The sequence below is a fragment of the Electrona antarctica genome (genome assembly GCF_951216825.1).
Source record: "Electrona antarctica genome assembly, chromosome: 12".
NCBI lineage: Eukaryota > Metazoa > Chordata > Actinopteri > Myctophiformes > Myctophidae > Electrona > Electrona antarctica.
This window is the reverse complement of record NC_136793.1, coordinates 35,396,183-35,422,214: the sequence shown is the minus strand read 5'-3', so window position 1 is coordinate 35,422,214 and position 26,032 is coordinate 35,396,183. Positions and strand designations below refer to the sequence as shown.

At 42.8% G+C, this 26,032-nt stretch overlaps 1 protein-coding gene across 1 annotated transcript in view; it reads right to left on the bottom strand.

Annotated features, from left to right (window-relative positions):
- Positions 1–388: 388 nt before the first annotated feature.
- Positions 389–26,032, bottom strand: part of unc5db (unc-5 netrin receptor Db) — a 231,651-nt gene continuing 206,007 nt past the window's right edge. Inside the window, exons 14-17 of the mRNA XM_079516603.1 lie at positions 8,372–8,521; positions 6,501–6,665; positions 4,152–4,330; positions 389–2,006 (exon numbers count right to left, since the gene is read on the bottom strand). Coding sequence (XP_079372729.1) covers positions 1,730–2,006; positions 4,152–4,330; positions 6,501–6,665; positions 8,372–8,521 — 771 coding nt within the window. The 3' untranslated portion in view covers positions 389–1,729. The remainder of the gene's footprint in view (positions 2,007–4,151; positions 4,331–6,500; positions 6,666–8,371; positions 8,522–26,032) is intronic.

Here is a 26,032-nt window from a genome sequence, read left to right as displayed (position 1 = left end):
CATTTTCAACACTCTTTGCTCACAGGAATGAGAAACCCAATCAGTCACAATTACAGAAACAATTATATTAAATAAATGAACTTTCATCCTCTTGAGTAACCTGTTGATATTATATAAACGACTGGTATAATTTGATTAGCCGTGCGTAGTAAAAAATAGAAAAGAAAAGGTCTTCTTTTAACATAGCTGGATGACAAACACATAAATCAGGGCAGAGAGTAAAAAAAATACCCAGCTCGATGTGGTGTACAACAATATGATCGTTAATGTTAAGTTAAATGTCACCATGTCCTTAATGATAAAACTGTGAGAGACACAAACTCCACATTATTTCACTTATCTTAAAATTATTTTTTTAATAGATTTAAATAAATGATATACCCAAATCATCATGATTGCGATTTGTAAGCAGGAAATGACACACAAATGTGACTATTATGGGAACAACTAATAAGTATTTATTAAACTGCACGCTGATATGTTTACAGATCAAACACATCCCGGACATCATCTTTGTTATAATTCTTTTCCAAACACTGCGTAGGTTGTTCTGAGACCAGAAAAGCCGCTGCATAATTTTAGTTAAACACATTTTTTTTAACAATAAAAGCTCACTAACAGAATAAAAACCTTTGTGTTTCATCTACAGACACCTGCCATAGCTGTTAAATGCAGTACCGCCATTGAGGGTGGTTTTGGGACCAAAAATAGGCCTAGAGCAATGTGGTACACATCAACACAATGGTGAAACTAAGGCAATAGATACACACTATAGAAGATGCATAGATGCACCATGCTGTTGAAAGTACTGATGTTGTACTCTCTCTCTCTCTTAAGCAAATCACCATACAGCTGTCATCTCTTGGTCAGCAGATACAAGTCAAAAGTTCACACTTTCCTACAGTACAGCATTTGACAGTATGTACCCCACCCTCGCTCACCCAAACCAGTCAGCTGACTCCTCTCAAGATGTCCACTGTCACAAAAGAAGGCTGTTTTTTAATGGAACCCAAAATGAAACACAGATTTGTCTTGCTTGTATTTTTCCACAAATTGGATGCCATGATTATATTCCTCTAGCATAATTTGCATATTAGAACTAATATGCAAATACATCCAGATGCCATATGGAGTGTTGCTGGGATCGGGAGGGGTGTGTGTGTTCTGAGTTGCAGGGACAGACCCCCAGGGGCCTGGAGAGAATTTCCCATACTCTCTCTTAGGAGCATATCGTACTGGAAAATAATGGACGCAGCAATGCAGAAGGTAACCCCTACACCGTAACTCTATGGCTGGGGGGAAGGTGGGGGCACAAAATACACAGTGCACCACTCAGATGAAGGGCGGGCCGACCTTGAGAAGAAGAAGAAGAAAAAAAAAAAACTAAAACAGTCAAGTAGTCAAGTAGAAGGGTGAAAAAAACAAACAGGTTTACAGTCCTTCTTCAGACGTATTGTTGAAAAATAGATGAGGTGGGGTAGTAGATCTGGTGGTGAGACAGCATCATGTCTCTTTTGCTAGTTGTGATTGGCCAATGTGTTGATCGCATGGTCTGTCCACCTGTCTGACCGCTCTCTGACCAACACATGACCCCGCAACGTGCTGCCATGTGCCGTCCACCACCATTTGCCGTTGTACGGTATGTGTGCATACAAGGATTATTCATTAAGCTCAGTTCATCAGTTCATAGACTCAATTGGGCTAATTTGTGTCAGTCCCTCTGTCTGGTTCAGCCTGTGTACTCGGGAGCCGAGTCCTCCGTCTCATGATTTGCAAATTCCGAGCCTGTTTGATGCAGATTTGTGGCCAGACTTTCCGTTGATATGTGATTGAGGTGGGGCTCTGGCTTGTCCTGGCTCTTTGGGGAGGTTTTCGATTGGATCTTGCTAATCTCCTCTAGAGCACTGGCCAGAGAGTCCAAGTCACCGCTGTCTTGGTGGTGCGCCTCCCACAGACTTAGTATGACTGCTGATGGGCTCCGCTGCTTAGCGAAGTAACACAAGTTCCTGTAGAGGAATGGAGAAAGTCCTGTCAGACTTTGAGTTAGATTAGGCGCATGCTTTCTGTGGTATGTCAAGGGAGATGCAGTTGTATGTAAACTGTTAATGGCTGATCATGTATTTACTGGACAGAGCACGCCTAGACAAAGTGAGTTATAGCAGTGGTTTTCAAACTTTGTGTGGCCAAGGCACAGCAATAGGCAAGACGAATTCTCAAGATATACCTGTTTACATAGCAATCTAGCAATATAGCTGATCTACAAGCTCACAATGCTAGATTTTAAAGTCCTTCTACTTGTTCATAAAGCTCTCAGCTTTTTAGGGCTGGCCTATATGCAGACCCCTGTATTTGTATGTTCCTTCATGAGACCTCAGATTCTCTACTGCAGGCTTGCTACAGTAAATATGCATAACCCTACCCAAAATAAAATTGGAGATGAAGCTTTCTAAAATTAATGTATGCTCCCAAATTATGGAACACTTAGCCTAAAGATATTAGAGAGGCTAGCTCTGTTTACATCTTTAAATTACCCTTAAATGCATTATCTGTAACCTATAACCTTAAGGCATAACATTTCATTTTCTTATTGATTCAACAATATAAATAAGCTACATTCTGCACAACTATGACAATACTTATCATCGCTGTCGGGCAGAAACCATATTCTTTCATAAATGACTGCCCTATTTTATTAATTGACAACAGCCGATATACAGCACACAACAAATTGTGATGTGACGTGTTGTGAGCTTATGGATCCGCTATTTTGGGTATTTTTTAATTTTCACTTATTATTGCCATGCCCAAAATAGGGACATTGGGTTGAAAGCGGTTAAGTCTGTCTGCAAATCTGTGTGTTTTATAAATAGTGAACCATTGAAAAGCGACATTAGATCAATTGGAAATTGGAATACAGGACCTTATTTTCATTTCCTGAACACTAACGATTTTGGACATACATGGCCTTATACGTTTCCTTTATTAGAATTAAGTATTTGATACACCACCTAATATTCTGACATTATTCAGTAGTGGAAACACGCTGCTCGCGTCAACCATGCCTTGCTGCCATGACAGACCTACAAACTTCATAGGGTGTGGAATCCAGTGGGGGGCAGTATTTCACTTCCAGTCTGTAGTGTACTATCTGCCACAAGACAAAATAATCCACCCAGCTTCTGAGGCTGCAGCCATTGGTCAAATGTGGCTGAGTTGAAAGGACCTAAACATGACAGAAGAAGGCTTATCTGGGTAATTTGGAGCCCCAGAGGACTCTCAGATACCAACTTCTCATGAATCACACACTTAAAGGGAGATTAGGTCTGCCTGAGCGGCCTGAGCCAATGCATGGCATTGGCAAAGAGAACATTTGGATCAAAAATACCAGTACAGTGTCCCATAACGAGTATAGTATAGGATAGTATAGAACAGCCTGTTTCATATTTGTAAAGATAAGAGGATATCGAATGGGATGGGACTTGGGAATGAGAAAGTGATATTCATTATGCTGACTGATATTTGCTAACTGTCTGACATAGATAGCAAAGTCTAAGAGGAACAATATGATACCATGTATTGCCTCAAGGGAAAGTCAGTTTGCAAGGACAGCACAAAAGAATGTACATTATACGCAACAGTAGGCAACATGCATTCACAGTTAAATTATCAGTCTGGTCAGTGTGTACTGTACTGTAGTAATGTCAACTTAGAAAATGAATATAGGCTACTTACAGTATACCATTCATACTTAGCAGTTAACATTAATGAGTTTAGAAATACTCTTCCCAGAAATATTAGTAATAATAATAATAATAATTATTATTATTATTCTTATTATTACCCTTATAATAATACTAATATAATTAAGTTTAACCACTTAATACACTTGTCATATAACGGTGTCGTGCATGATAGTGATCTACACATTGTAAGCTTGTACATCTGATATTTTCATTATTTATTAAAGTAGCGAAAACAGACAAAATGTTTTTGGGACAACTTTTGCTTAACATGCCCAAAATAGGTATGTTGGTTTGAAAGTGGATAATAGTAATTTTATAAGCAGAATAAAATAAAAAGCATGTTAGTGTGTCCTGCTGCTTGAGAAGAACAAGCACGGACACAGTAAGCATCATGCGGTATGGGCTCACCTGTCTAGGTGTAGTTTCTGGGCTAAGAGCTGCCAGTCCTTGCCTTTGGCATTGGCAGTGTCGAAGGTAGCGCAGATCCTCTGGCGTATGGACAGGGGGATTTTGAAGGCCTTGGGACCTGTCTGCGAGGTGATGGTGCAGTCTGTCTGCATAAAAAATGGCACCGACTCCTTCTCAGTCTAGAGAGGACAAAAATAAATAAATAATAGTTTAATACAATTTGTGACATCTGTCACCTGTTCCACCAAAAACAGTCGGATGCCACTGAAGCTCCTTCAGAAATAAATGATTTTATGTCAAAAACCTTGATGCTTTGGGGAGGAGAGGTTGTCATGTCTTGGTCTTCATAAATTGGGAAAATAATTCAGATGAGACATACCATTTTTTGAAGCTTGTAAATAGGGTAGGGTGTACTGTAGGGTGACATGCAATAATGAGAAAAGTTTAGCTAAGTAAAGTAAAAAAAATACCCACTGTTTGGGTTTTTTCCCTTCTGTCCCTGGCTGCCTGGTAGTTAGAGCTGATTGCTAGGACTACAGAGGCCGACAAGCCAATAGCAATCAACAGACTCCCGAAAGGAGGTAATAGAAAGTATGTTAAAAGGGGGAAATAATATTGGCATTATTGGAAAGATAAGAATACTCTTTTCTGCAGTGCACATATACTATATGAGTTCTCAGTTATATTATATCTGACTGAAATACTTTTCTACTTTTCACTTTATTTGAAGTTTCCACTATATGACAAGTGGTAACAGAGTGTAGTGGTTAGAGAGGGGGGAACCTGGTACTGTAATACCTTACTTATACTTTGTTGCATGCCGTGTCGCGCACTCGAAACAGCCGATTCATAAGCTCAGCGATTCGCATCGGGATGTGTTGTGAACTTGTAGATCTGCTATTTTTGGTCTGCGACACCGGCATGCCTCTTTTACACGGCGACCATCTCCAGATAAAACGGAAAAGTCCCGTTGCGTTCTCATTTTTTATTGACCCTTTACACAAGAACGCACACTTTATGAAAACGCTATAATATCGCTAGGTGGCGGTAACGGGCTGCCAAATAGACCAGTCACCCACGTTACATACAAGAAGAAGAGCCAGCTCCCCCTTCACGCAACCCTATCGGGGTTTTGCTTCCAGAACACAACGACGGTTGTGGCCGTCGCTCGCTGCCTGCTTTCTATAACGCATCGAGGTGACGTGAGCCAACGTGAGCCATGATGTCATACGTTTTGCGGATTCACCGTTTTGCCTGTTTATATGGAGACCATAGGAAACGGCGTTCTCAAAGATTTCCACTCTGGGAGGTGGTTTCACTTTGTTGCGTTTTCACCTCCTGAAAACACCATTCTCGTCTAAACGGACACCAGCAAACTATACTTTATTTTGCCGTTTTCTATGAACACCATTCTCGTGTAAAGACCACCTAAGTTTAAATCAGGCTTAACAGGCCCTAAGTTCTATTCATATCCATCATGTTGGGACTAGGCTCATACAAACAGATTCATACTCCCTTGTTTAGACACCAGGGTGCCTTCAAAGTTTGGCTAATTTACTTTTGAAAAGAGATGTCTTTTTCCCACATGATTGCCCTCATTTAGCATTTCACTCTCTTGTTGATTTTGTCTCTCTCAGTACTGCGAGGTTGAGCAGTCACCCCACTGCTGCCGTTTTACTGCAATATCCTGACCGCAAAACCTGCATGTTGGGTGTTGCAGTCTGTAATTACTGCACTGCCTTTGTTTGCATTTGCATTTTATTCTGCACCACGACTCCGAGCTGTTTTGGGTTCCCTGCACACGTGAGGCAGTTGACAAATAATTTAAATGAATGAATCACATACATTTGAAATTGTTTACCTGTTGTCTAGGCTTTATTGTTAAAACTTATTTTCAACCCTTGTCTGACTATAACACCATTGTATCAGCCGGTTCAAATACAGTACAATACAACCAAATGTCCGCTGCGTGAGATCTATATAGCCACACAAGAATCTAAGTACATACAGCCCAATGCTTTTAGAGAGCGTGTCCTTTTCTGTTATTCTATTAATAACAGAATGCCAGCACAGGGGAAAGCTGGCCCAACACTGCTGTCAATGGCCACACGCACTACACACACACACGCACACGCACACGCGCACGCGCACACACACACACACACACACACACACACACACACACACACACACACACACACACACACACACACACACACACACACACACACACACACACACACACACACACACACTTCTGCGGAAGGTTAGATAAAGGTTGTGTGAGAAAAGTAAAATGTCCTCCAATGCCTGGCAAGGAGGAGAAGGAAAGAGGCAGGAAGGTTTCACCTCGGCCACGGCCGTGTAGACCTGCAGAATCTGTTCATGACCCTTGACCTGGCGCACGCTGATTTTGCAGGAGAGCTGCGTGGTGGCGGGGCTGTATCTCTCCAGGGAGAAGGCACAGTGCAGGGGCTGCTGGTTGCTGCACCACACTTGGGGGAAAGGGAATTCCTGACATGAGGAGAGGGGAGATAGAGGGGAGGAGGGAGGGAGGGAGAGAGGGTGAGGGAGAGGAGAGGAGAGGAGAGGAGAGGAGAGGAGAGGAGAGGAGAGGAGGGAGGAAGGAAGGAAGGAAGGAAGGAAGGAAGGAAGGAAGGAAGGGAGGGGTAATGGGAAATGTTCAGTTGTAACATTTCTCAGCACATACAGTACATATAGTATACATGTCTTTGAATCTTTGTCTGCTTGTTTATTTCTCTCTTTTAGTGGGTGAGATGATTTCACAAGCCACTTTTTAGTTTTTATTGTATCTCTCTTCATTCATTTCTCATTTGTTTCTAACCTTTCTACGCTTTTATAATTTAATGTATTAATTTGCAATTTGCAAATAAATCATATTAACTTTAATGAATGAAGAGGAAGAAGAGGCAAACAGAGGACAGAATTAACTTTAATACTGCATCTCTCTAAGATGACTCAACTGCTTGTCGTTCGTGTGAGCACATTCAAAAAAAAAAAAGAAAAAAAAAAAACTGTCACACACAAAGTAAGATCAAAAGGCAGTTGGCTTTGAAGTCTAAGCGATGATAGCTTCATGTGTAGAAATACGTATTTTTCGAGGACAGACTGAAACAGAGGGGGAATGAGAGAAGCAGCGGGATCCTCTTGCAAATACAGCCCCACATAATTCTGATCATAAAAAGACGCTCACAGGGTTATATGTATTGTGCGCAGCATTTCTCTGAACGTGCCGGGCTGTGGGGCTCGGGAGCAGAGGAGAGAATGATGGCCTTTGATGTATAATTAATTTCTGTGGAAACGGGGGCACATCTGTAGGGAAAACGTCCTTGACCTCTGGTACAGCGCAGATTGCCTGATATCTGCATATTAAAGTGACCTGTAAACGATTCGTAGTGAGGAACTTGGCTTTAAAGGCAAAGTGGGGCCCAAGTAGGCCAACGTTAACCTCCCTAAGACTGGCTTTGACCCCCCCCCCCCCCCCCCCCCCACACACACACACACACACACCCCAACCCCACCCGCCCTGCCCCAAACCCGATTCATGTGATACGTGACAGTTAATTGACGGTGGTGGTGGAAGGAATGATGGACATGGAGAGACCAGCTTGCTCTTTAGGACTAAAAGCTGACTTGATGTATGGCGAGCCACGTGGCCATTATTCTACACCTGCTCCAAGAGAGAGAAGAGGAGGTGGAGGAGGTTCACATAGCCTGTCTCCCTCCTAAGACCCTCATAAATAACAACGTAGACACTGTTCACTGTCTGCTTTGTGTGAAACACGCAGCAGGCCTCACCCCTGCATTCAGACGTTGGGAGCAATAACACAGCAGGGACAGAGCACTCGCCCATTCCACAGAGGAATGACTGTCTAGTGTCTACCACATACAACATTATTTAAAAGACACTTTCACTTTCATAAAGAATATATATTCATTGCTGTGTACATTATTCCAGTGTACTGCAGATTTTCTTTTTAAAAACAACTTAATCTATCGCTCAAATGCATGTCTGCAAGACAGGTAAGCTGAAGGCACCAACATTTCACTGACAGATAACGTAGTATCTCTCTTGGCCAGGACCCCCAGCCCTGGCGTTAGTACCAAAACTAATTTAATTTCCACCTTCGGACGGGAAGATTAAGGACTGATCTGCTTAAAATGAATGAATCTCTGTGAGTGTTGGCTCACTGTCATACCTGACATGTGGTAAAGGGCTTGATGCTCCACAGAAACTGGGGAACGTCTTGGATGGACACCTGCAGGCTGAAGGTGTTCGCTCGGAAAGGCAGCATCTTTGGCTCCTCGAGGAGCTGTCCCCCTCTGCTCTTCTCCGTGGCTACCACTCCCTGGAGAGGAGAGAAAACGCAAGGAGAAATGTGAGACAAGAAACGGAAGGAGAGAAAAGAGGAGGAGAGGACAGGATAGCATAATATAGGGGATAAACATAGTAGTGAAGTTACGGCAGCTATATGGACAATTCAGGTGTAATTGACAATAAAATAAGGGGAAAATGTCCCGCTCTGTCAAATATGTCATATTTCTATACGTCACAGTATGAAAGTTATATACTCAACTATAATTGGGAAATGCTCAATTTGGTACCAGGTGCGCACAGGTCCACCTTCCCGTGGCAGATATTTGCAGGTGTGGGTGAGTCCACTATTTTCTTGCAGCAAATATCACAGGTATTAGCATTGAGGTTTTCTGTCCTATAGCAAAGTATGACCTAAGCAAATGAAAGATTTGCATGGGATGTCAGAAATATTCGTTTTTCAAGTCCCCAAGCCACAAAAAGGAGCCAAATCCATGAAAGAAGCAGCACCTTTGTTTGAACTTCCACAACGCTCATGTGACATTGACTTTCTTCTCCTATACGCACATACTAGGGCATGAAGTCACTGTAACTAAAAGCATGTGGACTGGGAGGCATTGTCCTTGTATCACCTGGCCCGGGGGAGCCCTGCAGCGCTGGCCTTGGTGCTGAACTACCTGCACCCCCTCAGTTCCCTGTGGGATGCCACAAAGTGAGGAGGAATACAAGAACAAGAGAAAACAAGTCTCTTTAGACTGGCAATTCCTTCCAACCCACCTTCTGAACACACATGACCTCCAGCAGATATGTCACCACCTGTTGTAAGATGTACAGTAAATGGTCTGATTTTCTATAGCGCCTTCATCTAAAGCACACTGACAGCGTGGGCAACCGTGCAAGGCAACAACATGCTCATCAGGAGCAGTGTCTTGCAATTCAACATGAAATCAGATGGAGCTGCGAATCAAACTGTTTAATTACAAGATGACCTGCGCTGCCTTCTGAGCCACTGCCACCCCCACAAATGAGCTCATCACGAAACTTCAACACAAAACTGGGCTTCCACGAAATGGCCGCAGAGTGAAAAATACACTATTCTGGGCCTAATTAGCATCACATTTGTGGCCGCAAACATGACAAGATTGAAGTTTCAATTTAATGCATTGGAAAAGTGTGCATTGGGGCTTTAACATGCATCTCCCAAATTGAATTTGTGATGATGAAAGAGCTCTTTGATTGCCGCTCGCAGGTATTCATCTGTACTCATTGTTCCGTGTCCCTGTGGGAGGTTGGAGCGTCTGGGCTGTCTATCCGTAGCCATCTCAATCACAAAGGAGAACAGACAGTGAAGAGAACTGTGACTAAAGCCAAGCAGAACTGATGGATTCTGACTCAGTGACAATGCGCGTGCGCGCGCCTGTGTGTGTGTGTGTGTGTGTGTGTGGGGGGGGTGGGGGGGGGGCACTGCCAATTAAGAGAGAGTGTGGGTAGTGAATGTAGTGTGCGTGCGCGTGCGTGCGTGCGTGCGTGCGTGCGTGCGTGCGTGCGTGCGTGTGTGTACTGGGGAAGTATGTGGGGTTACCGGTACATACAGTATAGTATGTCTAGTGTCAGTGGTGGTCTGTGTATATATGTATAAAAAATCACACCCGTGATGGCCGTAATGGTGAGGTAAAACAAACAGACTAAACAAACATTAAACTCTCTTTATTGTTAATGGCATTTAATGTTTGCAACTAAACAAACATTAAATTCTGTCCATTGTCAATAGCGTTTTAATGTTTGTTTAACTAAAAACAAACATTAAACCTGTATATAGGAGGGTCAAAAAAGAAACACACACACACACACTCACTCACACTCTCTCTCTCTCTCTCTCACACACACATATTATATATATATATATATATATATATATATATATATATATATATACACACACACGTACACACGGCATTGCTTGTAATGAGAAGGACTTAGGTTTCGTTTCATAGTCAATTGTTTCCTTCCATATAAATGACATATGACGTATGCAGCGTGTGTCATGTTTAGCATTTCATCTCAGTGAGCCAAAATGTGCAGTGAGCATGTGGTTTGTGTGTGTCTGTGTGTAACTGTAGTGTGTACGCCTATCTGTCATTGCCATAGGTGTGAAACCAATCAACCATTGGCAAAACGCAGATGAAAGATGCTGCTAGGAAAACAAATGTGACAGTGGGAAACCTGTTGGATGAAATAGTACATCCCTCCACCATCTGCCATTGTCTCTCAAAACAGTCTGTCGGCGACCGTCCGAATAGCCCTGGAGGGAGGCCACTATCAGTAGTCCTCCCATATAACAGCTAGCATGGCTCCACAATGAGGCCTGTGACCTTGGAGAATGACTTCCTGTCACAAAATGGAACATTTCCGTCCAGTTCCTTTTTCCACCTTTTTTTATGAAAAGGGCCAGTGGAGATAAACAGTTTCAAAAGCTGAAAGGGAGATAGTGAGGGGAAGGCACAGGAAAGCGCTGGCAAGATTCAATCCCAGGTCAGTTTGTGGAATATATGGCTCCAATTTGAAGGGAAATGTTCCTCCAACTCCCAATTTTGGTGAGGTTTTGTGTTGTTTTGTTTTGTCTTGTTATTTGGAAGTCAAATGTAACCAAATGGACCTGTTACAAATGGATAAATGAACACTGAGGGACCCATCTTTTGCCTGGTGCAAGACGCTGCTAACTGGCATTTTCTGATCGATGCAGATGTAGTTTTTATGCCCATCGCCACTGTGGTTTAGATAACAAGTAATCTTGTACCTGGGGCCCGGTCTTAAAATGAGGTGTGGTCTAGCTCAATCAGGAGTGGACGCACTGCTATCTTACAAACAGACATGGTGCTTTGCGCTAAGACCAGCTTCAAGTTATTCTCATCAGCCAGGGCAGTGACGCAAATATTTCCTTCCTATTTAGACGGTGCAAAGCTCAACACATTACCAGGTCACCATCAAATTCGGGGTTACCAGCGAACGGAGAGTGTAGCCGCCTGCCATCATACGTGGTTTAAACTGAGAGTGAACATATGATTATTAGGTAATACGTTGAGACAGAGACGAGTGGTGAGGAGAGAGAGATAGGGAGTGAAAAATAAATGCAATGTAGTAGTCTACATTTTATTATTTTAATATCTTCAAATACCTCTCAGAATGTCATGAACCCATTGCATCCTGGCTTTCTTTATCTGACTGTTAACAGTCCTCAATATCCATGTAGAGCTCCGAAGGAAGCATGCAACACACGCTCTCTACACGCTCTCTACCACGCTTTAATTGGTGGTTTAAATAAAGAAGAACATCACTGAGAATCACCCAATGATTATTATGTTGATGTGTCAAGATCACAAATGTATTTACTGCTGGGTGGTCCCACACTTTCACTTTTCCTTTGCAGAAAATGATCTGCATTTCCTCAAATCTGTAATTTAAATAGCAATGCGCCTATAGCTTGGAGAAGACACTCTGATTGGTCTAATTTATGTTATGCCCAAAACACATGTGAACCCATGACTAATTCAGAGGCTTAATACGAACCCTAAGAGCATAGCACTGACTGAGCTTTGCACCCAGATAATGTCATCCAACTAGCTAAACTGAGGCGGACATGCCCCTGATGCAATTGGGCCCTGCATTGTAGACCGTGAGCTATAAATAATCTAAACAAGACTGTGAGGATCTTACTGTGTGGGTATTTCCCCATGAGTTTAGAAAACTGACCGAGATTATGAAGGTGGTGCAGGAGAAAAGAAGCTACAGCATGGCAATGTAGGTTTCATACTGTGACACAGTTTGGAGGTGGGTGCCTTAGTTACTATGGCATCCTATCCCCATTTCAGACAGGTCAACTTACTCACATAAATCGAATTGATTATGACATGGCAATAGGTTTCGTTAGTTTCACTGCTGCATGTGAGCATATGGACTTTGATCAGGAGAGATCACAGTTTCATTCTTCTCTATCTTGTCAGGCCTCTGGTGCATTTCTGCTGAAACCTAGCTCTTTGAGGAACTAGTAACTACAGTATATGTGATGAGAAGTGACAGTAATCGCACTGTTTCATGGAATTAGATAATAACAGAAAGAAGGATACTGTTATGTCAGAACTGGAGGGTATTTCTTAATTGAAAGAAAAGCGAAGAACTGCATGTAAGGCTTTTCTCTATGAAAGTTTTTTGTTTGTTTTTTGTCACCCGTGTGAAGTGAGGGGTGCTAATATATTAAAGTCTAACTCATGTTGATTAGGTGATGTAATGGTGATGTAAAACAAACAGTGCCAACACAAACATTACATTCTCTTTGCTGTTCATTGCATTTGTGTTAGGGACAAGATGATGTACATTTTTCCCTTCATTGTCAATGGCGTTTTTAAAACAAACATTGAACTAAAAACAAACATTAAACCTGTATAGGAGGGGGTAGCGCCCCTCAAAAATGAGACGGATCCAGACTCCCATATTGTTTATTTTGTCTGTAGTTGCCATAATAGAAGACCAGATCAGACAGGCTGTGAAGCTGGAGGCATAAATACTATTTTTAGTCGCATGGGGCTACTCCTGTCTCTTGCGCCAAAATGATGAAGGTGCTCCCATGAAGTTCTTTGGAACTGGATTTTTTTTGTGCAAAAATGTTCTAGTGAAGCCAGCAGCAAATGAAAGCTACCAGAGGTGTCGCCAAAAACACTCCAAAAAGTAAAGACACACAGATGGCGAATCTGAAATTATTGCACAGTACTATTGAACATTATTTTGACTCATTGTTGTTGTTAACCATTTTTCTCCTTTGCGAACTTTAACTGAGAACTGCCTAATTGTTGATACGGATTACGGGTATTTAAAACCAAAGAATTCCCCTGGGTTCAGAGCGTTAGTAATAGTAGGTGACTTTGAAGTTAGTCAAGGAAGAAGTTACTTAAGCAGCTATTAGACAGTAAATTATTTGGAGAGAGAATGGCACAAAATGTTATCTTTAAGGTCAATCAAATAGTAGCCTCGGTACCCAGGCTTTCATTTTCGTCGGCGCAAAAAATGAAAGCCTAAATTAACCCTTCCGGGTGGGCGTCGCTCCAAATGATGTGAGGAGGGCCGGGGTTGACGGACAGGTCGGTGAGATCCAATCAGGGCATGCGCAAATCTCAGCCGCGCCCCGCCCCTCTAGACCAGAAACCTAACACGTTAGCTCAGGCTAATCGTAACATTTCTTGGTAGAATACAGTATGCACTTTAATAGTGCTCTTGGAAGATTGGCAAACTACATAACTGCTTACTCTGCAGCAGTTATGTGGAATGGGTTACCTTACCTGCAATCAATCAATTAATCAATCAATCAATCAATCAATCAATCAATCAATCAATCAATCAATCATTCATTCTGTACAAGAAGAAGAACAAAGGCTGGGTGACTGAAACGGGCAGCATAATTCTTGCGAAAACAAGTTCAACGAGGCCGTTAGACCAAAATGATGTGAATGTGGTGAATGCTTTGCCAAAGTAATGTTTGGTAGGCTACTCTTTCACCTCCAAGTTTTTTTAGCAAGGAAAATCACAACTGCTTACAGCAATGCGAACATTGTATATGTAATTGGTCAAAGATTCATATTCCATACTGAATGGTGGTGTCTTAACTATGGGAAGTTCAGTGTGAAACACATACATCGACAGAAAACTTCGATTGCAGCAAGCCAAAACATTTTTAAATAGAGTATTCTACCTGCTGAAGCTGCTGTATATGGAGAGACGAGACCATAACTCAAGTATATATAGCCTGAACGGCATGGATCGGGCAGTGGAGGAGGTTAGAGACAGGACATGAAAACGTTTCACATTTACTTATATGGGGCACCAGAGGATGTTGAGGTCAGGATATTGTTCAACACGTTGGCAGGGACGGGCTCGTATATGGGCTGCAAACACATGCAATTTAACATGCCATCAGTCAACAAGGGCTGATAAAGTACTTAAAGGACTCTTTGACACGGGCACAACAAACTGCTTTAGAAAAGCTGCATGCACTGCAGTCACATTGAACTTAAGTGCATGCAGCTTCCCAGAAGGTGGCATAAACATTTCCTGTTCTGGATCAGTTTCTCATAGCTTCATGTGATTGGCTCTGCTGCAGATTTGAACTGGAAACACACAAAATCTTCACATGTCTTTCTGGTTCAAATCTGCTGCTGCTGAGCCATTCAGCCACGTCATTTTCAAGATAATTGCCAAAAGATAAAATAAAATATATTGTGGAAATATCCATGATATTGGTATTGTTCAATAATGAAGGTACTATCCCAGAGTTGACTCGACAAGAGGTCACCATTACTGCTGGCAAAGCAAGTTAACAGGAAGGTGTGAAATGTGACACCTCCGCCTCCCAAGGGAAGAGAGAGGAAGTCAGTGCCAAAACCACTAGTAAGTTCCACCAGCAAACTGCTTCTCAACAGCCAGACCTCATGGCTATCACATGTCAGTGGGGAAATACTTCCTGGTGTTTCAACCAATAGAAAGGCTGTTACAATTTAGCAGCCAATGATGCCAAGTTGGTACGGAACCGCCCACAGGGCGGGCTCCACTGAACAGAGATTTTATAAACCCTGCGTGGGGCTCTAGCAGTCAGATTCAAACCAACTACGAAGAATCCACACCTCATGTAACCACATGGACATGATGAACAACAACTCACATTAGACCAATGGTAATTATTGATACATAATGCAAACTATTAATAATCAATGAATAATGTGTTATCCATGTGTTGTAACCTGCCTGTAATTGACGAATGCTATGTATATCTCTGTTTCATCTGTACAGGTTTTTTACCTAAACGAACCTAACTAACTAGTTAAAACTAACTAAACGTCTAACCTAAACTGGGTTAAAACTAACCCTTAAACCAATCCTAGATAAATAGTTCATGTGTTTAAATGTATGTTTGTTAAACGACAATAAAAGTATAAAAGACACTTGAGTTATATTATTTAGACAGTTTGAGTAAAGACATTACTCTTTGTGCAGTTGTGACCTTTTCAGTAAGGATAGTTATGAACCACGATGCTATCATCTTAGCAAAGAAATCGTAGATAGCTATAAATCTGAACATATATTGTTTTGTATTGTATTTTTGTATTTCTTTACATAATCTGGGCCAGCACTATATGTGCTTGTAATTACAATTACAAGCAAATATAGCTGCAAGCAGCGATAAGGCGGGACCAAGAAAGAAGACAATACGCAATAAGTACAATATGCACAAATAAGAATCATGGGCTGAGTTGTCGGTACCCGGATTTGAACACACAACCTTATGCTCCAAAGGCAAGAGCTCTACTGACTGAGCTATGCAGACACAGTCAGTTTACTCATTCTAAACAGTAACATCATCCAGTGTTTTGGTAACAATTATGTGTGTCCTGGTTTTGGGGATGTCTATCCATTACTGCAGTGTGTTTTGCTGTAAATGTCTTCACGTACAAACTTCTCTTCAACTGGGATTTCAGTTAATGGTCCATAGATTGTGTGTAGGAAGTTTCACGCAAATTGCTCAAAAATCCAGGCAGAAAATCAGGTATAAGCATTTTTCAAACTGCTCAAAATGGCGGGAAATCGGAGGGTGGAGCTTACTTGTCAAAGTGACAGATGTGTTCCCCATGAGTCAAGGAACATATGGAAACAAGTGCCATGACTTTTGGCCAGATGAGGCATGAGTTAAGCCTGTTCAAAAGTTTCATTTTCAAAAAATTGCCCCCCTTTGGCCAATTGGAGTAAGAATGCTTTCAGTGCTATTTGGCATGACCCTCTACTATACTGTAAAGTGACATACGCATATGACGCTGCATGTATGTATTAGAGCAGGGTTCCCCAATAGGCGGCCCGCGGGCCATTTGCGGCCCGCGGACTCGGCCCCCAACCTGGTACCCTAGTCAAAATATGGCCCTCGAGGAAAATTAATTGGGGAACCCTGTATTAGAGAAGAATAACAACATCACCTGTCTTAATGATTATAGGCCTGTTGCCTTAACATCGGTCATTATGAAGGTTTTTGAGCGGCTGGTATGTAGATTAATGTCCAGCATCTCACTTGATTCCCATCAGTTTGCATATAGGGCAAATAGAAGTGTTGACGATGCAGTGTCCTTGTGTTTGCACTCTATCCTTCAACATCTGGAAACCAGGGTTGTGCCTGTATATGCTCGTATCTTATTTGTCGACTACAGTTCTGCGTTTAACACTATCGTTCCTGTTAAGTTGATCCAAACCCTGCAGGAACTGGGTGTTAAACAATCCATTTGCAAATGGATTTATGACTTTTTACGTGACAGAAAACAAGCTGTCAAAGTCGGCAAATTAATCTCACAATCCAAGGTTCTGAACACAGGTGCCCCCCAGGGCTGTGTTCTTTCTCCTTTTCTATATTCTGTCTACACATATTTTTGTCAATCACACACTAATTCAGTCCTGTTGTTTAAATTTGCAGATGACACCTCTGTGGTAGGCCTAATCACAAACAGTGATGAATCTGGCTATCGCAATGAGATAGATGACCTGGTGAGGTGGTGTGAGAACCATAATCTCATACTTAACATCTCAAAAACCAAAGAGTTGGTTGTTGACTTTAGGAGGAAGAACAAAACCTTCCTCCCTCCTCTCTCCATAAATGGAGTAGAGGTTGAGAGGGTCTCCTCGTTCCGGTTCCTCGGAACCACCATCCACGAATCCCTATCATGGGAACTCAACACCAGCCTCAAGGTCAGTAAATCCCACCAGCGTCTCTACTTCTTGCGGCAGCTCAGAAAGTTCAAGGTCAGTAAAACAGCTATGATACACTTCTATAGGTCAGTCATTGAGAGCGTGCTCACCTTTTCCATGCTTGTCTGGTACGGTAATACAACCGCACAGGACAGGACACGGTTGGAGAGGGTTACACGTCAGGCAGCTAGGATAATTGGTTCGAGCCTTCCATCGCTGTCATCACTCTATCCCACTAGATTGGTGAAGAGGGCTAAAAAAATCATAGCCGACTATTCCCATCCAGCCCATTACCTTATCAATCTCCTCCCATCAGGTAGGAGATATGGCAGCATTGGGAGTAGAACCTCCCGTTTTAGAGACAGCACATACCTCCAAGCAGTCAGGCACCTTAACGACACTCTTGCACTTCAAACACAAACTAGACGGTATGCACTTTAATTATGCACTTTAAAAATTGCTACATAATTGCACTAACCAGTTTCTTCTACTGTCTGTACTGTATACATGCGTCAAAGCTGCAGCTTGGTCCTGGTCTGGTTCTGTTTCTTGTGTCTCTTTTTGTTCTTGTCTTTGTGCTGTTGTTTATTGTGTTGTCTTGTATGTGAGAGGAAGTATCATGACAATTTCCTATCAAACTTGTTTTGAAATGGCAAATAAATACTTGAACTTGAACTTGAACTTAGAGGCAGAAGAAGAATTTTCACAAAACAGTAATTTTCATTGGCTCATAAAAACTAAGATTTTTTTGTCCATATAGGTCCAAAGTTCACGTGTAGACGTTTTTGTGCATTTTGATCAAAGATCCTGGGAGGAGATACATTTGAACTGTTTTTCATATAATTCAAAATGGCGCGTAATCTAAAGGTCAGAGGTCAAAAGTCAGAACATGAAAGCATGAGGAGACACATATGTGTATCAAAGTGTCATTGCCAACGGTCAAACGGTTCATAAGCTACGCACGTTCAAAGTTTGCATTTTCAATTGAGTGCTATAGCGCCACCATTTGGCCAATCGTCATGGGCTTCGCATAGTCACCGCTTGGCATGGCCCTCTACCACAGTGATTCCCAACCTGTGTGCCACGGCACTTTAGTTTGCCGTTTGAAATGGCCAGGTGTGCCGTTTGATTTGAACAAAAGTAGCCTCGGAAACCCAGACGTTTTTAATTCCAGGAAGAAAAGTAACCCCGACCCTCCCTCCCCCGATAGAAATAGATACTGGGCTGCCTGCGGTTGTTGTTGCCCATCCCCATCAGTCTAACGACCCTCGGCCATAGAAATGCTAATGTAGGCTTTGTTTACATGGGGAGAACACCTACTCATCCTGGCACGTACTGTATAAAAAAAAACACTGCTTGCCTCTGTGCGTTCCAGCCTGCTTTTTGCTGTTGTAAGGCTTGTAGCAGACCTACAAGCCCACACTGTGTAGCAACAGCGGCAGTGACGGGCTTACAAATCGCCAGGGTGGAGCTACAGCTGAACTCCAGTCCACTGCATGTCGAGAAGTAACGGCAGACGAGTGAGACGACACAAGAGAGAAGCAGAGTAGCCAGGTGCCAGGTCCTTCATGTTTCATAATAACGTTCAAGTGAACTTTATGGAAACTTTAGGGAGAAGTATTTCTTGCCTGACTGCCGTTTACAAACGTGTGATTCAGCGTGTCCAGATTGCGAGCGACACGGGCACACACACAACACAGACACTAGCAGTGACGTCAGAAAGTCAGAAAGTGACTTTGTGTGTGCAATGTGCACTGTATGCACTCAAACTTTGTTGATGATGCGTGACGTGACTACCAGATTACCGCGTTTCGCGAAAACCGACTGCACGGTTCAGCCAGAACTGCTATTTTTGGCGGAAGAAGGAGAAGAAGAAGGAGAAGAAGAAAAAAAAAACACAAAAACAATAAGTGACCAAAGTCACTTTGTGACTTCTTGGTCCCTTAATTACAAGCAGACTACCCAGCAAACCCACAACCTCTCTTCAAGAAAAGTAAATATCCTTCATAATTTCAGCCAATGTCAGTTGCCCCACACTAGAACAGAAATTTCATTCTTCACTTTGAAGGAGCCACGGTTTTTAATAAACATCCTCCCCACTACTATGACCTCTCTTCCCATCTGTTTAAAAAGACAATCAAACAACACTTAATACAATTTACAATTTAGGCATTTAGCAGACACTATAATCCTGAGTGATTTACATTAAGCAAGAACAAAACTTGGCGATACATATACAGTACCTTACATAAAGACTAGTTATCATGACTCATACGTAAGCTACGAACATAACAGTGGAATGTATACAACTATTCATGTATACTATATAGTGCTATGTCTACCTAAAATGCTATCTAAGTTACATAAATTGAGCCTTTGCATTCGCCTGTAAGGTCTTTGGGCTAGGGCGAGTGCTACAGCAAGTCCTACGGGCCAAGATGGAGTCTGAAGAGGTGGGTTTTCAGACTACGGCGGAAGATTGGGAGTGAGTCTGCAGTTCTGATTGTAATGGGAAGTGCATTCCATAGTTTTGGAGCCAGAAGGGAGAAGAGTTTGGGACGTGTGGAGTGGTGGACCACCAGACCAAAGGGGGCGCTGCTGCCCCTAAACCGTTAAGATATCAGAAGCAGTTCACAGTTCAAGGTTCAGGGTTTACTCCAAGGGGCCAGTGAGGCTATTCAACGTTGAAGCTCTGGGCCCTAGTGGTAGGAGGAGGGACTACAGGCGGACCCGTGGATTCATGACCGGGAAACCCCGTGCAGCTGGGCTTTAACATTGAGCGCTCGGTTGCACTTCCGCATTTGACCACCAAAATTTGGTGGTCAAATGCGGAAGTAGACGTTCTGAGACGGTACTTCCGGCAGTCTTCCGGGTGCTTCAAAACGCCACTGAGCAACTTCCACTGACATGAATAGCTGGGGGGGGCGGAGCTTCGCGCCAGTTCAGTCTCTATCCTTTTATATACTCTATGGTTTACTCCAACGGACCAAAGAGAGGAGGTGGCCACTCACTGAAAAACCACCCAAAATAAGTGACGAAACATTACTACTTGTAAACAAAACAAAATGCGCCATCAAGGCTCAACAATGACCAACACACATCGATAAGTGAAGTAGCATTTGATCACTCCCTAACACAGTATTCTCCACAAACCCTTCATGAAATAAAATAAATAAAGAAAACAACACTTAGCGCGACAGCATGTAACGATTACAAACAGAAACATCATGAAATCAGAGACTTAGAAACGAGCAGATCAGTAGTAATAAGAACGGATAGGTCTAAGCGTTATGTTTTAACATTCGGTATCATCAATTAAAGCAAAATAAATAATAATAAGAAAAGGGCTTTTACAAAAAGGAGATGGATGCGTAGCATCTAGCATGTTAGCATACGTACTGGTTAGCAAAACGTTAGTCGCATGGACAGACATAACCCACTACCGTCTCTTATCTCGTTCGGGTACCGTCTTTAATAACGATGAAGAGCCGAGAGGGGTAGAGAAGCGATGGCCTGATCAGGCCCTGTAGGTATAAGGTGGACATTACGTCCCGATACGTTGATCGCTCCTCCACAATTTCTTAGGGCCAGCTTCCCGAACGATCATCTCCTTTACCCTGTAGCGGTGGACACGAGCTATTACCGCTCAAGGCTTGGATCCAGGGGCTGGCTTAGCGGTCAAGGCCCTGTGAACAATGTCAAGCTCGGGTGGTGTAGGAAGCAATTCTTTGCCCAGGACTTCGACCAGCAGCTGAGAGAAAAATTATTTGGGCTGATCTCCTTCAATTGATTCAGCCAGCCCGATTAATCTTATGTTGTTTTGTCGGCCACGTGACTCAGTGTCAATCATTTTTGTCTTCATTTTAGCGTAGGATTCCTACATAGCCGTACACCTAGCATCAAGCTCATCCACTCTGTCGCTGTATGTATTTGCGCCGTCTTCTAGCGAAGTCAAACGTTGTCCATGGTCAGAAAGCGTGATGTGAATGTTGTTCAGCTTGGCTTCCAGGGATGAGATAGATGTCCTAAATTCAATGGTGAGGGTAGTTTTGAGTTCCTCGATCAGTGGATAGTGGCCATGCCCATGTCCACGGGAGCTGCCTGTGGGGTCGGTGCAGGCGGCGCCGAGTCGGTCTTCTTTTGGACATTATTAGGTCGACTTTTTCGGATGAAACGAAGCAAAATAGCGTAGAGGATATAACCGATGCACTTTAGCGAAGTTGAATGCAACGGTGTGGTTTTTAAAAGGTATATTTGAAGTGCGTGGGAGCGTTAGCTTAGCAGCACACGTCTACTCCAGTCGTGACCCGGAAGCGGAACCCCACATAATATTAATTCATGTTTCCATTTGAATAACATTGTAGTTAAAACAGTAGTTTTAAACACAAGCTAAGCTAGTCACCAACTTGGGTGTAAAAATGGACCCCCAACTGACCTTTGACCCTCACATCAAACACCTCTGCAAAACCTCATTCTTTCACCTCCGAAACATAGCCAGACTCCGTCCCACACTCACCCTGCCAGATGCAGAAAAACTTGTTCACGCCTTTGTCTCCTCAAGGCTTGACTACTGCAACGCACTTCTCACCGGGATCCCTAGCAAGAGCATCCAGAGGCTCCAGTACATCCAGAACAGTGCTGCTAGGATCCTGGTGAGAGTGCGGAAATATGATCATATCACACCCATACTCCATTCCCTTCACTGGCTTCCCGTCTCCTCCAGGATAGAATACAAGGTCTGCCTCCTCACCCATCAGTGCATCCACAGCAACGCCCCTTCCTATCTGAAGGAACTCATTGAACCCCCAGCCTCCACCCGCTCCCTCCGCTCTGGAAATTCTAACACACTCAAAACCACCAAAACAAAACTCCGCACCATGGGGGACCGGGCCTTCTGTTCAGCTGCTCCTCGGCTGTGGAATGCCCTCCCCGACCACCTGAGAGCACCACAATCCGTGGACGCTTTTAAAAGGGGACTTAAGACATTTCTTTTTAACAAGGCATTTGGCCAGCTGGACCATTAATTGCCCGGTGTGCTTTTAATCCTTTTAGCAGTATACCATGAAATGTGCTTTTTTTAGTCATTTTATTTAATCATGCATTATTTTAAGATTATTTTTCTTATTCTTCTTCTTGTTGTAGCACTTTGAGATTTGTTTCAAATGTAAAGTGCGTTATAAATAAAATGTATTATTATTATTATTATTATTACTAAGTTAAAAGAACACTAGCCTCGGTACCCAGGCTTTCATAAAGAACACCACTAAACAGGAAACTGACTGAGTGACTGCATAAAGGCAACCTAAAGTGGAAATGGGGGGCGTGGCTGAGGAAGAATGTGTGCTGGTAAATCAGGTCTGGACTCTGAACAGGCGGGAGGTACAAATTGTAGTACTTGTTGACCCGAAAAATGCAGTGTGATTCTGATTTGCATTTAAACACCCCCTACTGCACCTCTCCTCCCACACTATTGCATGGCGAGTCCCCAAAATACCAACACATGGAGGCAGGGAAAAACACCACTTTGCCTCCGGAAATGATCAATTCAGTCATTCACTGCACGCCTCATGCCAATCCAGCTGCCCTAAAATAGGGCAGTTATTTATGGTTAAAGGACATAAGAAGTAGGTCGGGAGTGGCTAGGGTTGTCCCGATCGGATCGGGTGATCGAAAATCGGGGCCAATCACGTCATTTTCAAATGATCGGAATCGGATCAGGACATCCCTAGAATCAATAATATCATGATATTAAACTGGAAATTGTCTGTGATTTGGGATATTGTACTATTGTAATATGGCATAAACGTGCCGGTAGCACGCAGAAGTCTGTCCCCGTAACAATGCACTAGACCCCTGGGAGATGATTGCTGAGGTGGAGACAGTGCCACACTCGATTGCCACAATCGAACCCATGAACTCTCCAAAGGCGAGAGCTCTACCGACTGAGCCACCCGGACATAAAATGCAAAGGAAAACAGTATTTTTACAACAATGGTTAATTTATTAGTTTGTAATGATAATAATTAAAAGATGAGTGTTAAAAGAATATTCATGTATTGCTTTCTATCGTTGGTAAATGTTTTTGTATGTTTTTGTAACACAATAAGCAGGCTATTTATTTTTATATATATTTTTTTAAAGATTTGTTTATGGCTTTTCTGCCTTCATTGATTGTTTCAAGTGAAGATTGACAGGAAAGAGGGAGAGAGAAGGGGAGAGACACGCAGCAAAGGTCGTCATGAACGGGACTCGAACACGCAACGCGCTGTCAGGCCAGAGCCTATATGTGGCATGCGCCTGGACCACTAGGCCACCGGGCGCCCCAAGCAGGCAATTTTTGTCTCTGCAAGCCCGAAGGCATGGAGATCAGGGAAGAACCTCCGCCCCAAAATGTTCACATCGACTGTTATAGCACCACCAGGAGGCCGATTTATTTATATTATGCCTGGATGTCCATGTGAAAAAAAATACTTTATTCTAAATCCCCTAGTGGAAATTCCATGACGTTACACAGCAAGGGGAGAAGAAATGAACATTCTGATTAGATGCTTCCAGCCAGTACACACACTTGGTATAGAACCATCTATTCTAAATCATATGAGTGCTCATGTTTCCACAGGCATGCTCCAGTGTGTTGCTTGTGATTGACTTTACATTGAAGCTTCAAACAAAAACAAAAACACACACACACACACACACACACACACACACACACACACACACACACACACACACACACCACACACCACACACGTGAAATTGTGCTATGGCAGATAGGAACTCAGGGGACACAGAGGTAAAAAGTCTGGCATCTGCTCGGCAGTCAGGCTGGGGAATTCATAAACCAAATCCAGAATACATTTTAAAGCCAGCTGCTACTGACGGCTGCTACATGACAGGGAATGCAATCGGGACGCTGAGTCACTCCCGAGGCCTGCTCTGCTCTCGCTCTGTTCTGTCTGTACAGCTCAGCTCGGCTCGTCTTGTCTCAGCTCATCGCGGCCCGTCTTCTGTTCTGTTCTCTGTTATCTGTTAGTCTTGTCTCCCGGGGGGAGTTTCGACGTGAAGCTTGATTTCCCTGATGCTCACTGATGAGACTTCAATGCCTGAATACTCCATAGGTCATTGAAGGATAATCAAGTCAACCGCCATAAAAAAGAATGATTGGTTAACATTTGAAAGGCAATGATTACAGTACATAGGGCTTTGTCTCTCTCTATTAAAAAAAACACATGATAATCTATCAGACAGCGATGTTAATGCAGCAGTATGGTTTCTCAAGGGCAACGTGTCTGATATCATCTGAAATGGTCTAACTCAGGAGTGCCCACACTTTTTGGACTTGAGAGCTACTTTCAAAATGACCAGCTCAACGAGATTTAACCACCACTTTTTTTTTTGTATATATAACTTTGTCATTTCTGAACAATGGGAGGTCGGAACAATGACATGGCACCCTGTATCCATTTCTTCAACAATAATAGTCAACCTGTAAGGTAAGGTAAGGTAAGAGTCTGGGTATCTAAGACGCAGCCAACCAGAGCCTCTGTACTGGCAGACAGAGACTGCATACTACGTACTGGTGGTGAGTTAACGTAAACTGTCAGAATGTGAACTGACCGTTACTTTGGCTGATCACCACAAACCCGCAACCCGGAAACTGAAACACAACAAAGGCATTTCTACTAGCTTCTGTTTTCGGGCATCTGCTTCAGGTTCAATGGATGAGAACTGGAGAAAGAATCCCAAAATGTCTTATTCCCAGTGATTTCCCCATCTTGCTAATGTTTCTGCACCACTAGAATGGAAGATATGTCATTAAATGTGTGATGCTCTCCAATGCAAGGCATTTAAAAGTCCTAATAGAGAGAAACCAGCCAGAAATGTGGTCATTACGAATAGAAACTATACCCAATAATGTAATTTCTTTTCTTAGACACCTGTAATCTTAAAATGAGCAAAAGTGTGCTGACTCTACACTCTCTGTAAACTATCCATGCATTATTTTGTAATTGCAGCTGTACTGAACTGGTTGAGAAAATATGAGAAACTCTCTCTCCCCTTCCCCAACAACTGATACTGTCTATGTGCCCTTGAGTAAGGCACTGTAACTGACAGAGAACACATGCTGGGGCTATCCTGATTAGTGACTCAGAGACATTATACATTTGACATGTACTAACCTGGTGGCTTTGAATCTAGCCTATGACCTATGTCATCATCTTCTCTCCCTTCAGCCATGTCTCTTGTGATTGTGCACCAGCACCATCTAATAAAGCAGAACCATCTTCAAATTGAGTGGGGTCATCACTATGTTCACCTGCTTACCATTAGGGTGGGATTGCTTCCTTACTACCTTCACGTGTTTCCGTTTGATAGTGATTCAGGTTGTGTTCTATTCTTCTGGAACAGTCAGGGTGCTGTTATTGTACATGTTGGCTCGCCTTGCTAGGAAAGGCTCTACTACCCTAAATGGAACAGAGCCTTAATTAACCTAGTATCATTGGTAACAACCAATAACACATACAGGTAAGTAAGGAAGCAATCAAAGTTCTTGCCAATATGACTGCAGTGCATAGAGCCTATTGGGGTTCAAAACATGTGATTTTGTTTTGTCACAGGGGCTATGGGCAGGGCTGTGGGCAGTTCAGAAACCCATCCACCAGTGACATCATAGTTACGCCAATTTTTTTTTTTTACATCTAGATTTGTATTATTGTGAGAACAATGGCTTCCATTTTCGCATTTCAACTTTTCAGGAATAGAAAGCCTGCAG